The 17,320-nt window shown below is 36.5% G+C and overlaps 1 protein-coding gene across 1 annotated transcript in view; it reads right to left on the bottom strand.

The window, feature by feature from the left end:
• GRIK1 (glutamate ionotropic receptor kainate type subunit 1) overlaps positions 1 to 15,137 on the bottom strand; it is a 147,553-nt gene extending 132,416 nt beyond the window's left edge. Inside the window, exon 1 of the mRNA XM_036745122.1 lies at positions 15,011 to 15,137. Within this exon, the coding sequence (XP_036601017.1) occupies positions 15,011 to 15,137 (127 nt within the window). The remainder of the gene's footprint in view (positions 1 to 15,010) is intronic.
• Between the last annotated feature and the right edge of the window lie 2,183 nt (positions 15,138 to 17,320).

Genomic DNA, 17,320 nt, shown 5'->3' with positions numbered 1-17,320 from the left:
CATGACTTGGAAGTGAATTGGATTTAACTGAGGGAGGGTTGTGCAAAGTCACCAGTCTTACTCTTTCCTCTGGAGCCATCTGGGTCCAGTAGCAAGATATAGATCAAGATGACTGGAGATGGCCCTCTGCCAATATGATTAAAATGGCCATACTACCAAAGTCATAGTTTTAAATGTTCTCTAAACTGATTAGAGTATCAAAAAGGAACTTTAGAGAACTTATTGATATTATTGAAAAAATACTAACAGAATTCATTTGGGTGAATAAAAGACCTAGAATATCAGAGGAAATAATGAAGAAGAAAAGGTAGGAATGAAGGGGGAATATCATTCAATCCACAAAATATAAAGCAGTAGTTGTCGATATCAAGACTCCTTGGTATTTGGTTTCAAAATGGAGAAGTAGATAAATGGAACAAACTAGACAAGGGAAAATCAGAAATAACAGAACTTGGTTACTCAACTGGGTTTGATAAACTTGAAAACAATTTACTTAGTATATAACTGCCACCTGGCAGAAATTAAACTGAAAACATTACCTCTTATCCCACAACAAATTAAAAATGGATATATGACCTGAATAATAAAGATCATAAAAAATTAGAAGGGCAGATCAGATGCTTTACCCAGGGCAAAACACCAAATTTCTTTCAGATTCAGTCTCTTCATCTATAAAATAATATCTACCTTACAGGGTTATTGTATCAAATGAGATAGCATATTTACACACTATATAAATATTATTATTCTGAATAATAATAACCAAAAAAGAATAGACGTTTTGCACAAACAACATTAATGTTAATGTATATCTATCTGTCTATCTATCTATCTATCTATCTATCTATATATATATATATCCAAATATGTGTGTATATAATAATCAAAAGGAAGTAGTTAAATAGAAAAAGGTTTTGTATCAAAATTCCTAAATGAGAGTTTCACATCCAAGTAGAAGCGCATAAATAGTGAAATGTCAAAACAAATTTGGTACACGAATGGAATGGAATATTACTGTGCTATAAAAAAAAATGATGACTTTGATGACTCCAGAAAGCGTAGGAAGACCTGCAAAACTGATGCAAAGTTAAATAAACAGAACTAAGGAAAGAATTTACACAGTGACTACAAATGAACAATCACCATAAAATGAACGTTGCAAATGAATTTGCAAAATTATAAAGGATAAGCTTAATACCAAAGAAGGCACAGAAGACATTTCCTATGATTCTCTTGCAGAAATGACAGGTATGTGGGTATATAACATTAATCATTTTCAAATTTTTTCAGTATATTGATTGCTTTTGCTGATTTTCCTGTTCTTCCCTTTTAAAAATTTTTTTGTTGTATGTAATGGCTTTCAGGGGGACAGGGGAAGGGGAATTTAGGCAATGGAACAGGAGAGAGAGGGTTACAAGGCAAATTTAGGCAGTCTAAAACATATCAAAAATTATTTTAAAATAAAGTTATTTCATTAACAAGAATGTTAAAATTAATTTAAAGTAAAATAAAGTAAAACTAATTGAGGCTACTGGCTCATAAACCATGGGGATACCAATAAGGGTTCATGATGGATAGTACTAGAAACTCCAGCCCTTTGAAACTGCCCTGAATCCTCTGGGTAATAGTGGTTAGCTGCTCTCTTGGGAACCAAGCAATGTGAATAGAAGTTGAGAATTAACACATTCAGGTGCTAATTTAGATTTGAACTTTTAGAGAGTGCTCCTTATTACAGGAGTGTTGGGCAACAATCAACATGCATTTATTACACACCATCTATGTGCTAGGCCTTATGCTAAGTGATGGGGATGCAGAGACAAAAGTGAAAAAGTCCCAGCACTCAAGGAGCTTATACAAACACACATACACATCCATATATACTTATATATAATATATATGACTCCCACAAACATGAAGAAAGCAGCATACACACATACAAGTACGTACAAAATATACGATAGCTAATAGCAATACAATACCTAGCATTTATGTAGAACTTTAAGGTTTGCAAAATGCTTTACATGTGTTACCTCACTCGATCATCACAATAACCTGTGAGGTTGGTGCTATTGTTAGAGATGAGGAAACAGGCTGTTAGAGGCTAAATGGTGCTCAAAGTCACACAGCTAGTATGGTTTTGAGGCAGGATTTGAAATCAGATCTTCCTGACTCCAAGTTGAATACTTTATACAAAATTAATATGAGGAGGTTTGTGAAGGAAAGTACTAGTAGTAGGAGGGTCTGGATGGTCAGTTATGTCCTATGTACATTTTAGTTTGGTTTCATTTTCAAAGTACTAGATTCACAGTAAGGTTTAAATGAGAAAAGACTAGGTAAAAATAAATGTTGAGATGGTAGGTATATGATGGGGTGACAGTAATGTTAACACAGTATCTATAACTCACTTTGGCACAACATAGAAAATATTTTAGGCGTTACCAAGATTCTTATTTGTTCTTGAGCATAACAATAGAGGTTGTGCTCAAAATGTAGCCTAGAGCCTAGAAGTTAAACTTGAGGTATGGCCGTTTGGCCAACAAATCTCACAAGTGAGATCCAGAAGATAAAAGCTATAATCCTGAAATGTTGAACAAAAATAAAATACAACACAATGTTAATTTCTAGTCTTCTAAGTCAATATGTGGCCTGCAGGGATTCATTTCTCTTTGAGTTTGACACCACCAACATAGAGGTTTAGGTATTCGAAAAAATAAAAAGCTTTCCTTTCCCACTCCATCATCCAAAATATAATTTTAAATTTTATTAGGTTTCACAAAAAAAGAAGACCAAAAGTATGTTCAATAAAATCTGAATCCAGATGTTCTACAGATATTTGTTAGTTTTTTGATGGGGAGGGGGAGGGAGCAGAGGCCATGGGTGGGGGCTGAAGAAAAGGAACTAAAACACTCCAAAACCTCCAAATATAAAGTAGGGCAAATTGGGCTTGAAAATCAAGCCTCATAACTATCCAGAAAATTAATTTTTATCCCCACATCCCATAGCTGTTTTTCCAAGAAAAGAAGATTAGAAAGAAAGATTTTTAAAACTCATGGGGGAAGAAAAGCTTTAAATTTCATTACTATCCAGGATATACAAAAAGTCCTTAATAAAAAACCAGTATGGGGAATATCAATTAAGTAAATGGAAAATGTAAAGTCAGACAGATGGAACAAGACAGGAAGCCTTAATAAGATAAATATCCTGAGCAGGTGAAATGAAAGATAAAATATTATTTATGAGGAAAAATACTTTAATACTTTAATATTTCATGTATTATTTTCTCAGTGAGGTTAATTGCCTCAACAGCACTTCTACAATTTAGTAGATAGATTTTCTAAAATTTTACTTTTGACAGTCAATAAATATTTATTAAGTGACTACTATGTGGCAGGCACTGGGAGGTTTATAGATATAGATATATAGATATGTGTATATTATACACACATATATGCACACATGAATATAGATGTTGAGTACATATCTATACACACACAAGCACTGGGAGATATATAGATGTAGGTCTATATGTGTGTGTGTGTGTGTGTGTGTGTGTGTGTGTGTGTAGGGCAGGGGTAGGAGACATCATAGTCAGTACTCAAGGCCTTTCTGGATTCAGAGTTCTGGCCAGAGCTTGCTCTGTACTAGCATGTCCATCAAGCACTGAAGGCCACCTCCTCATCCTGATGCCAGGTTGGAGGAAGATTCTTAAGGGGAGGAAGTCCTTTTCTTCACTCAAACAGCCAAATCACCACTACCTATTATCTGCACTATGGCAGAAGCCTTCTAACTGTACTCTCTACCTCAAGTTCCTCCTTACTCCCATCCATTTTCCACTTACCTGAAATCCTATATAAAGCGTAGCTCTAACCTTATCTCAACACCTCCACCCACCTGGCCATGAACTACGATGGCTCCCTAACACCTCTAGGATCAAATATAAAGTCGAGTGTCAGACATTAAATTTTTATAACCTCTCCCTTTCTTTCCTTTCCAGTGGCTACCTTAACCCCTTGCATGTTCTCTATGATCAAGCTACGTTGCTGGACTTGCAGCTCCTCAAACATGACACAGCTCTGGCCATTTTGGTGCCTTTGTACTGGTTATTTCCCATAGCTCAAAGTCTCTGCCCCCTCACCTCCACCTCTAAGCTTCCCTGGTTTTCAATATTCAGCTCAAATCTCACCTTCTGCAAGAGACCATTTTCCAGTCACTCTCATGTAATACCTTTCCCTTTCTCATTCATTATCTTTAGTCTCTCTCCCTAGTTTTGAAATGTGTTTTGAATTTATAATATAGTTGTTTTTAAAAGCAGTATGCAATTGAGATTCACAGTCTCATATACAATGCTCTTTCTGTAATTTGAAATGTATCTGTAGAAATGTTTATGGGTTTGGTGGGGTTTTTTGCTTTTTGTTTTTCCGGTGTCTGACTCAAAAAAAGACAAAATAAAAGAAATCAATCACTGTAGTTAAGAATGTGAAGTAATTAAGAAAATTAATTTCTAGGCCTAGAACTATAAGAGTTTCATAGTATAGTGCTTTTCATTTTCTTTGAATCACATTCAAAAGTTTACTTTGTTATCATGAACCTTTCTCTTGTACATTTAAGTACAAAATTCCAAAATTAATCATTAAATTCATATCATTAAAGACATAATACGAGTTCTAAATAATCATTTTTTATATTTTTCCTAATAAAAGGAAGGAGGGAAGCAAACAACATTAAGTACTTACTGAAATTAGATTGAGCACTTACATATAAAATTGCATTAATAATTGTAAAGAATTTTAAATCATTTTTCCCATTTCAAAATATCTGTGTGATAATATTAGGAGACAGCAGAGCTCCAGTCAGGCAGGCCCTCATTGATTTTTTTAAAAAAATATTCTTCCTTCCGCCTATTGATGGCATTGTCCATATCAGATATAGGGTTTGGGTAAAGACAGAAAAGGTAAGTGCTATGTAAAACAGAAATTATCCAAATTTCGAGTGAATTATAGACTTCTAATTTGTTATTTTTCTTATAGCTCTATTGTCAATAGGGTTGGATACATAAGATTTGAATGGGGTTTCACCAGATGAACTACTTACTGGAAAAGCAAATTTAGGAGGTTGTATTGAGTCTTGTTACTGGAAGCTCTTAGCAGAATTACCTAGGAATCTCTGCAATGACTTGCGACCAGAGAAGCAGATCTTCTAGAAGGAGCCCCCTTCAGAGCTGCCCTTTGAATTCTATTCCAGAATGTCCAAGGGAAGATGTTTCCAAGAACCAGAGGACTACAAGGGATGTCTGGGATCCAAGATGAAATGTGGTGAATAAATGGACATTGGAAGTGAGTTACTATGTAAGTACAAGAATAGATAGTCCCTGCTGTCAGGGAATTCTAATGGAGGAAGACAACACACAAAAGGGAACTGAAAAGCTGGGGGTAGTCGGCAGGGCTAGGATTAGCATGGCTTTGAAGTCAGGAACACGGCTGGGATAGGAATGAAGGCTGGTTTTGGCTGCTTCACAAAATGGTCAATATAATTAAAGTTTTTAGAAATTATGTCTAAAAGGCTTTGTCATTAATAATGTCACTATAGGAAAATTAGATCATCAAATCTAAAGGCAGATTCATTCCTGTGACCTCCATTTCCTGGTCCTCTGAATTTCTTCTCTACTATGTCCTAGTAAACTATCCAGTCTGGGAAAATCCCTCCACCCTTGTGGCCACTTCTCTGATTGGCCAGTTCTCCTCCAGGACTCTCCATTAAAAAGAAGGGCCTGGGCAAACTAAATTCATTCTTCCATTCTCTAGCTTTCATTCTTGACTATTTGGGCTTTTCTCTCCACTAGGCCCCTGAGTGGATACGCCCTTTCTTTCCCTTCCACCCTTTACAATTTCTTTTCATGTGTTCTTTTCTTCCATTAGAATATCAGAATATAGGGGCAGCTAGGTGGTCCAGTGAGTAGAGCACCAGCCCTGGAGTCAGGAGGACCTGAGTTCAAATCTGGCTTCAGACATGTGACATACTTACTAGCCATGTGACCTTGGACAAGTCACTTAACCCCAATTGCCCTGCCTTCCCCCCTCCAAAAGAAAGGAATATCAGAATATACTTTTTTTTCACTGTATTCCTAGAACTCAACATAGTGCTTGGCACACAGTAAGTACTGACAAGATTACCGTGAAAGGCAGCCTGGGAAGAAGATCATATGGGGAATTAAGAATTCTGAATGTATCACTAAACTCAGTTTGTGTACTAAGGTAAGATGAAGCACTTAATAAGCACTCTACTCATCTAAGGGAGTTGACCTAAATGATTTGTAATGATCCTATTCTAATATTCCCTTATATACATAAGAGATAGTTTGTCTCCATTTCTCAGAGGATATCTACATCTCCTATTTCTTTGACATCAAGCACATTGTCTTATAATAGTAGTTTATGAATTCATTTCATTAACAAGCTACTCCCTTCATCAGGGACAGTGGAACCATTACATCTGGTCTCTTAACATCACAGTCTCCAGTGCGTGGAGGTAGAAGTGGCACTAAAGGAATTAAAAAAAATAGGAAGACCGGCTGGAATAGAAAAGCTACACAAAAAAACTGGAATTAACACAATACTTATTGGAATTAACACAATCATACTCGATGCAACTCTGAATTCATTCAATCTCCCTGGAAAGCAATCTTAAATTATATTAAGAAACTGATTAACACATGTGTACTCTTTTATGGAGAGATCCAAGCACCGGGTATATTTTTCTCCAAAGAGGTCATAAAAAGAAAAAGCCCAGTACCGTACATCACAAAATATTTGGCCCCTTTTGTCTTACCTAAGATTCAGAAAAAGTAGATGCCCATTAATTGTTGAATTGCTGCACAAATTGTGGAACATGAATGTGAGCGATGACTATGAAGACTACAGAAAAGCATAGGTCTGACAACATGAGCTGATGACAAGCAACGTTAGTAGAACCAGGAAAACAGTATTATTGTTGCTGTTTACTTGTTTTGGTCATGACCAGCTCTTCATGACCCCATTTGGGAATTTCTTGGCAAAGATACTGGAGTGGTTTGCTATTTCCTTCTCCAGCTCATTTTACAGATGAGGAAACTGTGGCAAACAAGGTTAAATGACTTGCTTAGGGTAACACAGCTAGCAAGTGTTTGAAGCTAGATTTGAACTCGGGCCTGGTGCTGTAAACAATATACCCAGTGACTAAAACAATGTGAATTTGAAGAACAGCAGTGACAAAGCAAAACTGATCCCTTTGCAATTATAATGATCAAGCCTGGTGTCACAGAATTATTTGTTCTTTGTTACCAAAAATTACAACCTCGCTGGCAAATTAAGTAGGTATATGTTGGAAAATAAAGGTGATATAAAACAAAAGGTATCAAAATACTTCAAAGATATTTTGCATTATACTTTGTCTATATGTTGTCCTTGCAGTTTCATCCCTGAGTATTCTCCTCCAACAAGGTGTCACCTGTGTATACTTTAAGATCATACAAGATTGTTTGATAATGAGTTCGCTCAACAAGCTCCAATTATTACTATCAAGAAAGACATAAAATAGGGAAACATATTTGCCAAAGGTGTTTACCACTGTCGTGAAAAGTGTCCACTGTACAGGCTAAATAGAAGTGAGCTCTTCCTTATGCTCCTATTTACAGATGATGTTTTACTCAATGCATCAGGCCCCAGAACATTGAAAAGATTGTCAAAGGAAACTTATAATCAAGAAAGAGAAGCCAGAAGGCTGGCCACCAAGTGATAGTTCTTTTTTGGCCATAGCAACATGCAAAATAATCTTCTAAGGCACCGAAGAACAGTGAATTCTATCTATCAGTCCAGGGAAAAGACACTCCAATGATATCACAAACCATTTAAGGCATTGAAATCACCACAAGCCATAATAGCAGTGCAGGGAGGAGCTCTCCCCCTAAACTGTTCCAAACAGATCTAGGAAATGCACTAGACTAAATCCTGATGGAGAAATTCAAGAAAAAGTCACAGTAAGTCATTTTTTCAGCCCAAGTCTGCATAGGGAGACAAAAAGGTCTGCAGATACTAGGAGCCGTGAAGCAGAGCAAAGAGTCCTAGAGTCATGCTGGGTGACCCTCAAACTGATACTGGGTTACTGGGATGGAGACAGGGGTGAACTGGTAGTTTTATTCATTGCCCATTCAGATCTAGGAAGGACTGAGAAAGAGATCTTTGCTCTCACCTTGCCTTCTCCCCGCACCCCTCTTCCCTCAGCAGTCTTAGGCTCTAGGCAATAAACTTAGAGAGGAACAAGTTCAGAAGCAAGTAGTCATGGTGTGGCTTAGATTCCAGGATCAGAGCAGGGTAATAGTTCAAGCCTCTAACCTAATCTAAAGCCTGCAGAATAATAATCAAGGCAGAAAAAACAAAGAGGAGCCTACAGTTCTGTCACTCCAAATCATCATAGCTTCCCAGTTGAATGGCAGAGGGTGAGTCCAGAAAGAGTCTCATGGTGCTCAGACCCAAACCTAGGTCAGAAATATGTGGAGCTCAGACCAGGGAAGGGGGGTAGAAATCAGACTTTGCCCTCAGTTGGACCATTTTCAGAGCACCTAAAACTTATAACTCCTCAGCATGAGCTCTCTGACATACTGAAATAACACAAGATAACAAATACCCCAAGAAACATCAATTGGACCACCCCAAATATACCATCCAGATGTGCACAGAGCCTGGTCCTAAGGTCAAGTAAGAAATCAGAAAATAGGCTGGAAGAACGAGCAAACAAACAAACAAAAAAATGATCTTAGTATAAAAACCTATTATGTTAACAGGTATGCTAAAGACACAAACCCAGAAAAAAAAAAAAAGTGGCTCCAAAACATCTACAAGCAAAACCTCAGAGAAAAACACAGGTTGGGCACAAATTCAACTCAAATGCTTAGAAGAGATGAAGCATGAGTTTAATGGTATAATAATATTATATATTAATAATAACACCATATATTAATAATAAAAGGTAAATAATATTTTTTTTTCAATAAAATAACAGTGCTAGAGGAAAAAAATGGAAAAAATTGAGAGTTGCAGAAGAAAAAAGTTGGAAAGAAAATTAACCATTTGGTAGAATAGGTACAGAACTTCTCATAAGCAACAAATAACCTGAAAATTAAAATGGATCAAAAAGAAGTACATAACTTCCAAAGCCGATAAGAATACTAAAATATCAAAAGACTTTAAAAATAGCAGAGAAGCTGGGATTACAACCAAGAATCATCTACTCAGCAAAATCAGTCTCAGTCCCTCTATCAGGGGAAAAAATGGATATTGAATGAGATGGAGGACTTTCAAGCATTCTTGATGAAAAGAGCAGAGCTAAATAGAAAATTTGACTTTCAAATATAAGACTCAAAAAAAGCATAAAAAGGACAACAGGAAAGGGAACTTATAAGGGACGTAATAAAGTTAAACTGTTTACATTCCTATATGGTAAGATGATACTTGTAACTCATAAGAACTTTCTCATTATTAGGGCAGTTAGAAGGAGAATCTATAGACAGAGGGTACATGTGTGAGTTGAATATGAAAGCTTATTATCCAAAAAATTAAATTAAGGGGTGAGAAAGAGGAATGCACTGGAAGAAAGAGAAAAGGAGAGGTAGAATGGGATAAATTATCTCACAAAAAAGAGGCAAGAAAAAGCTTTTCCAATGGAGGGGAAAATGGGTGAGGTAGAATGTGAGAGGAGTGCATGAATCTTACTCACTGGAATTGGCTCAAAGAGGGAATAATATACACACTCACTTGGGTATAGAAATCTATCTTACCTTACAGGAAAGAAGGAGGAGAAGGAGATAAGAGAAGGGGGTAGTGATGATAGAAGGAAGGGCAGATTGGGGGAGGTGGTAGTCAGAAGCAAAACACTTTTGAGGAGGGACAAGGTGAAAGGAGATAGAGACTAAAATAAATGGGGGGATAGGATGAAGGGAAATGGAGTTAATCATCATAACTATGAAAAAAACTTTTTCCCTGATAAGGTCTCATTTCTCAAATATATAGAAAACTAAATCAAATTTAAAAAAATAAGCACCATTCCCCAATTGATAAATGATCAAAAGATATGAACAGTCAGTTCTCAGATGAAGTCATCAAAGCTGTCTATAGCCACATGAAAAAATGCTCTAAATCACTATTGATTAGAGAAATGCAAATTAAAATAATTCTGAGGTCCTACCTCATACCTATTAGATTGACTGATAGGACAGAAAAGAAAAATGACAAATGTTGGATGGGATGTGGGAAAATTGAGACATTAATGCATTGTTGGTGGAGTTGTGAACTGATTCAGCCATTCCATAGAACAATTTGTAACTATGCCCAAATGGCTATAAAACTATGCATACCCTTTGACCTAGGGATATCAATACTATGCCTGTATTCCAAAAGAGACAAAAAACAAAAAAGGAAAAGGACTTATATGTACAAAAATATTTATAGCAGTCCTTCTCTGGTGGCAAAGAATTGGAATTTGAGGGGATGGCCACCAATTGGGGAATGGCTGAACAAGTTGTGGTATATGATTGTGATGGAATACTATTGTGCTATAAGAATAATGAGCTAAATGCTCTCAGAAAAAGCTGGAGTGACTTACATGAACTGATGCAAAGTGAAGTGAGTAGAACCAGAACATTGTACATGGTAACAACAATATTGTAAGATGATCAGCTGCGAATGACTTAACTATTCTCAGAAATATAATGATCCAAGACAATTGTTGCTTTTTTCTGGTCTATCTTTTTTTTATAATATGACTAATATGGAAATATGCTTTGCATGAATACACATGTATAATGCATATCAGATTGTTTGCCTTCTCAATGAGGTAGGTCAGGAGGGAGGGGAGAGAATTTGTAACGCAAAATTTTAAAAGCAAATGTTAAAATTGTTTTTACATGTAATTGGGAAAAAATAAAATACTAAGTAAATATTTTTTTAAAAAAAGGCCTATGAGATTTCTTAGAAACAGAAGGGAAAATAGAAATTGAAGGAATCCACTGATCACATCCTGAACAAGACTCCCAAAAGAAAACTCCTAGGAATATTAGAGCCAAAATACTGAGCTTTCAAGTCAAAGAAAAATACTGTAAGCAGTAAGAAAGAAAAAAATTCAAATATTCAGGAACCGTAGTCAGAATCATATGTTCATAATGGAGCAGAGAGCTTGGAATGTGATATTCCAAAAAGCAAAGAATATAGGCTTAAGCCAAGAATAACTTATCCAGCAGAACAATGTTATCGTACTACATGGATTTTTAATGAAGTGGAGGATTTCCAAGCATTCCTAATCAAAAGACTAGAGCTATATAGAAACTTTGAGAAAATAAAAAGATAAACATAAACAAACAATAATAAAAACTATATATATATATGTAAACAATGATATAAAGTATTATAGGATAATTTTACATTTATACCTATTTGTGTCTAATGGTAGCCATCTCTGAAGGGGTGAAAGGAAAGAAAAAAGGGGAGGAAATTTACATAACTTTGTCATGTATTTAAAAGGAATAACAAGTTGTACATAGTAGATCTGAAGTTTCATGTTCAATCATCTTTTTTTATTGTACCATGTTATGGAAATGCTTGTTTTATTCCATAAATAAATAAATTTGATTTTAGAAAAACAGTAATAAAAGACTAGACAATGATAAATTGCCTCCATCCTCATATGAGAATACATATATAAACATATATCCTCTCTGAACATTATCATCATCAGGTATCATGCAGGAAATCTAACAGAAGACTGGGAGTGGTTCTGTTATATCTTGATAATCTTAAAAAGAAGAATGAAAAGTGGAAAGGGATGGGGAGAAGAATATACTGTAGTTAGGGGAAGGAAAAAGATTAGAGGAAAGTATCTCATATAATCAGGGTGTGCAAGTAGACCTTTATACAAACAAAGAGGAGGGGGAGGAGGGAGCAGCTGACATGAACCTTGCTCTCATTAGAATTGGTCAAAGGAGAGAAGACAACCCTCCCTGACATACACACACACAGACACACACAGTTACATACAAAAATACATTTCATTCAACAGGGAACAGCAGAGAAATAAGGGGAAAAGGGAGAAAGGAGAATTGGAGAGAACATAGATTAAGGGAGGGATTAATTCTAAGCAAAACAAGTTCTAAGGATGTATGAAAATATTTATAGTTCTTTTGAGGTAGCAAAGTATGGAGATTTGAGGGAATGTTCATAAACTGGGGAATGACTGAACACATATGATATATAAATATGATGGAATACTACTGTGCTACAAAACATGATGAAGATTCCTGAAAAAACATGGGAAGACTTATATGAAGTGATGCAGTGAAGTAAACAGAACCAGAGAACAATTTATATAACATTTATGCAAATGTTAAGGACAAACAACTTTGAAAGAATTCAGAACTCTGATTAGAGTAATGACCAAACATGATTCTAGAGGACTAATGATAAAACATGCTACCTGAAAGAGTGGTAGAGGACTCAATGCAGAATGGGACATATTAGACAGAGATAAGTAGAGACAGATACAGATAGATAGATAGATAGATAGATAGAGATATACATGGATAATTTGAACATTGCTTCTCTAACATGTTTGTAACAAGAATTTTATTTTTTCTTCATTCTTAAGGGGGGAGGGAAGAAGAAAAGGTGATTTTTGCTGATTGAAAATATATATACATATAATTTTTTAAAAAAACATCCCCAACAAAACAAAAGTACTTTCCTCCTCCCTATGTGGCTGTAGTGGGGCAAGGGTGGAAATCAAAAGAGTAATTATGAGAGAAAGAATACAACTTTTTTAGCTTTCATTTAAGTCAGGGAAATATCAATGGCTTTTAAAGTTAGTGAATTATCTTGGTTGTCTTCATATTGAAAGGTACTTCTAAGTCAAAAATTTCCATTGCTTGGTACTTGCCTACATCCTCTGTCTACTTAAAACAGTCTTTCTGATTTTTCTGGGTCTCTTTATATGTGATGCTAAATAAAATTTTGCATAAGACAGGAGAAATAAAAGATGAATGCTAGATTTGTTACCATTTCTACCAGGAGATAACTCTTTCAGGAATCTGGATCACTGAAATTGTACATATGTAATAAGTTAACATCTGAGGATATGAATTACGCAAACTATTCTTTCCACTGAAGTTTTATCTTTAATTGTATTCAAAATTTTTTAATGTAATTGTATTTTTAAATGATATGATACTAGAACTAAGCATGAAACAGGATACATTTATGTTCTCTACTTTTACATGAATCCAGACCTAGGACATTTTAATGACTGATATTCCAGGTAACTTCTTAAAGGTCATTAGTTGACTCTTTAAAATGTCAATGCAAAACTAGTGTATAACATACTCTTTCTTGTATAGTCCTTTTGAGGTAGCAAACTATGGAGATTTGTAATCTTGTAATCATGCTGAAGTTGGGATAATACAGCACAAACTAAATATTAAAGGAAAACTAAGCATTAACTGTACTAAACATTTGTTTTCTGGAAATGGAAAAAATCTATAACTAGTTGCTGAATCATTCTAGTTACTGAGGGTTAGGGTTAGGGTTAGGGTGAGAGTCACCTAAAAATTTCTGTAGCTCAAACCTTCCTTCAGTTCCATTCAGAAATGCTTAGCTGTATTATTATATCTGCATAGGAATTTCTATCCTATGTAGTAACTACATAAGTAAAGTTTCCTTTGATACATTTAGTCAATTTCTGAAAAAGACAAAAATGAGAAGTGTGAAGAGGTCAGCAGAGTGTAAGTTTTATGTCATAGATGAAGCCTTTTGCTGATACTCTGCTGCATTGTGAAAAGACAAGATGAAAAGTACCATTTTCCCTTTTTAGCTGGGACTTTTAATATGCCAGATTTTTATTTTAGTCCTACATACATGCCTAACAGGGCAAACAAAAAATGTTTATTTGCTGGGATGAGAACAGTACAACTTTGCTTGTCAGGGAAGGAAAAGCTGCTGCTGCTGATTTAAAGGAGCAATAGCTAAGATTGGTTAAGAAGGGAAGATCATAAGTGCCTTATTTATTTATGAAAACCAGTAAGTTCTGGGACTGCAGAAATTTTGCCCTTTGTGTTAAGCAACTGAGATGCTTGTGACCACAGGCCAGCAGACTTTTAGGGTTGAGGAAATGTGATACTTTCCCTCTTATTCTCCATCTCCTCCAGCCCGTCATTACTCCTCCTTGATTCTTTAGCCCGAATTCAGTTCACAATATTTCCTGCTCTCTCTGTAATAGTAGCATCCAGTAAAAATTCCAGGGACTTGTACACACAGGTTTGGGGAACAAATGAGAAACTCTTAGCGATTGACTTTTCTTAATTTCTGTCAGTTCTCTAAGCCCACTGCCAAGGGTAAGAAGGACATAGCAAACGATCGTATGCAATTTGATATTCCCAGTAAACTCATTTTCCACACCACAGAACTCAACTTGGAAATCAAAACTAGCCACTCAGGGTTGTACCGCATTTCAAGATCATTAGTGGTATCGCTGTGACTTAAAACTGGACAGGCAAGCGCCTGGATATTCCTAGAGCAGGGACCTCTGGAGAGTAGGCAAGCATTGACATTTTGGGCAGCTGCTGCTGCTACAAACTAGAATAAATAGGTCTAGGCACACACTCAGGCAAAGCTTCATCACGGTCGCCCACTTTAATTTCCCTGACCCTAGGGGCACATGCACCTTGGGAGAAAAAAAACAAGCCAGAATTGTGTCTGCCAGGTAACCCAACACCCAGACAAAAACCCCTTCCCTGCCAAACCTCCCCTGCAACAATTAAACTTCTCTGTGAAGGAAGGTTGCTACGTGGATAATTCTTAGGAGTTCTAAGACCTTTTTCCTCCACGTTACACACTCAGCCCTACGAACTCTCTGTTCCACACACCTTCCCACATCCCATTCTGCGACCAGCTATATGCCTTGAGGGTCCCGGGACGCTTTCTTCTCCGCTTCCACTTACCAAACCTGATTACTTGCTGGGAAGTCCTGGGGATGCATACGTCTAGCGAGCAAATGAAACAGAAGAGCCCCCAGCAGACAAACCTGCTCCTGAGCCTGGAGCCGACAAGAAGTGTGATGTTCTCCATCTTTTTCTCTTCTTTATGTGTCCCCAAATGTTGCCCCTTCCTAGAGCTCAGAAGCTGGTCCTTATTCCAACTGGATCCCTGCTCATTCTTCTAGGGGGTTTCCTTCACTGTGCCCTGCTTATCTGTCTCCATAGCAGGAAAGAGTGATAAATATAGAATTGCAGGTGAGAAAGTGGCAGGCAGTTGCTGTTGTGTTCTGGAATTGTCACTTTTCTTTATGCCATCACCACCTCTTCCATCAGGAGCAGATTTAGAAGAATCGAAGCTCTTCTTGAACCTGCGGGTAAGAGAATTTTGGTGGTGAAAGTTATTGCCCTAAATAGCTGAAATGTCTCCGTCATCTATTCTTTGGCCAAATGCAAAAGTGGCAAAGGTGGAGAGAGAAAGGGGATAAAGCAGGGTAGAGAAGAGCAGAAAAAGCAAGTGAATAGACATAGTGAATGAATTTTTGCAGAGGTTCTGAGCAGCTAAAAAGTAGGATTTCCAGTAGATTAAATGGGATTAGAGCTACTCTTGTCACTTGTCATTCCTTCTCCCTGCCTCACCCCTTCCTTACTGTATGCTGTTCCTGCTCTCACCGTGTGAAGGGTGGAAATCTAATTAGATTTCTGTATTTGAATGACAAAAGCAAATCTGGTCGCAGTGGTCCCCAAAGTGGAGGCAGCTCATATAACACGTGTGGAAAAGAAGAACCTCTTTGGAAATGCCCCCAGTGCACCTTCAAGAAAGTCTCAAGGACTTCTCACTTCTCCTTTCCCCTCCTTTCTCCTCTTCTTTCTTTCTCTTCCTCATCATCTCTTCCTCCTCCTTCCCCTTCTTCCTCTTCCTTCTTCTGTCCCCTTCTTCTCTTTTCTTCTCCCTCTTCTTCATCCACTCTCCTTTCTCTTGCTTCTTCCTCATCTTCCTCTCTCCCTCCTGCTCTTCCTGCTCCTGCTGCTTCCGTTCCTCCTCTTCCCTTTTTGAGAGGTTTTTTTCCATTGCCACTAATATTATACTAAGAATCTTGAGCTAGAGTTTAACTTTAACAAATATCCCCCTAGTCTATATCTCCCTTTCAGAGAGAGATAGGTTCATAAATGGGGAGTTTGAGCTGACTCCTGGGGCTACTGCAGCTGTTGTGGTCACAGCATGTTTTCTAGCACACTCCTTGGTTTAGTCTCCCCTGCCCATATGCAAGGCTGGTGGTTTGAATTTTATATGTATGTGTGTATATATGTTTGCATAAATGAAGTTTACTGATATATTGTATTACATTACATATACAGATTATTCCCACTTGCAAGAGATCTCTTGTAGCAACATAAAACAACTAAGTAAATAATAATGACCTTATCTGAAAGTGCGTGCAACATTTCCTATCTGTGGCATCACCAACTCTACTGTTTTTTAATTAACAGAAACCTATTTTCTCTTTCACCCCACCAATCCTATTGACTAAAAAGAAAAAGCAATTTCTTATAACAAATATGCATAATGAAGTAAAATAAATTCAAAACAAATCCCTCCATTGGCTGTGTATAAAGTAGATATGTCTCATTCTGAATCCTAAATCCATCTACCAATCATCTCTCTGTCACAGATTACATATTTCATGATCAGCCTTCTGGAATCATAAATGGTCAATATATTGATCATAGTTCTTGCAGCTTGCAAGGTTGTTTGTTTTTATAGTGTTGTATTCTGCTTCAATTCAGTTCAATGTCCATCAGTTTATAAAAGTGCTTTAAATTGCTCATTTTTATAATATTTGCATTATAGTATAGATTGTTCTTCTGGTTCTGCCTACTTAACTTAGCATCAGTTTGTCTAAGTGTTTCCATGTTTTATTGAAATCCTTTATTTCTTGTTTTCTCGTAGCACAAGAGTACTCCATTACATTAATATACTACATTTTATTCAATCATTCATCAGCTGGTGGCTATCCTCTTAGTTTCCAGCTATTTTTTCTAGCACAAATAGAACTGTTATAAACATCCATGTACATAAAGGACATTTTCCTTTTTCTTTGATCTCTTTTGGACATAGGCTTAGCTGTGATATAACTGATTCAAAGATCACACATGGTTTAGTCAATTTTTGCGTATAATTCCAAATTATTTTCCAGAATGGCTGTACCCATTCACAAGTCCACCAACAAGTATATCAATGTACCTATTTTTCAACTTTTATCATTTTCCTTTTTG

The sequence above is a fragment of the Trichosurus vulpecula genome, chromosome 2 (assembly GCF_011100635.1).
Source record: "Trichosurus vulpecula isolate mTriVul1 chromosome 2, mTriVul1.pri, whole genome shotgun sequence".
NCBI classification, from domain to species: domain Eukaryota; kingdom Metazoa; phylum Chordata; class Mammalia; order Diprotodontia; family Phalangeridae; genus Trichosurus; species Trichosurus vulpecula.
Note: the sequence above shows the minus strand (reverse complement) of the source record. Positions and strands in the feature narration are given on the sequence as shown.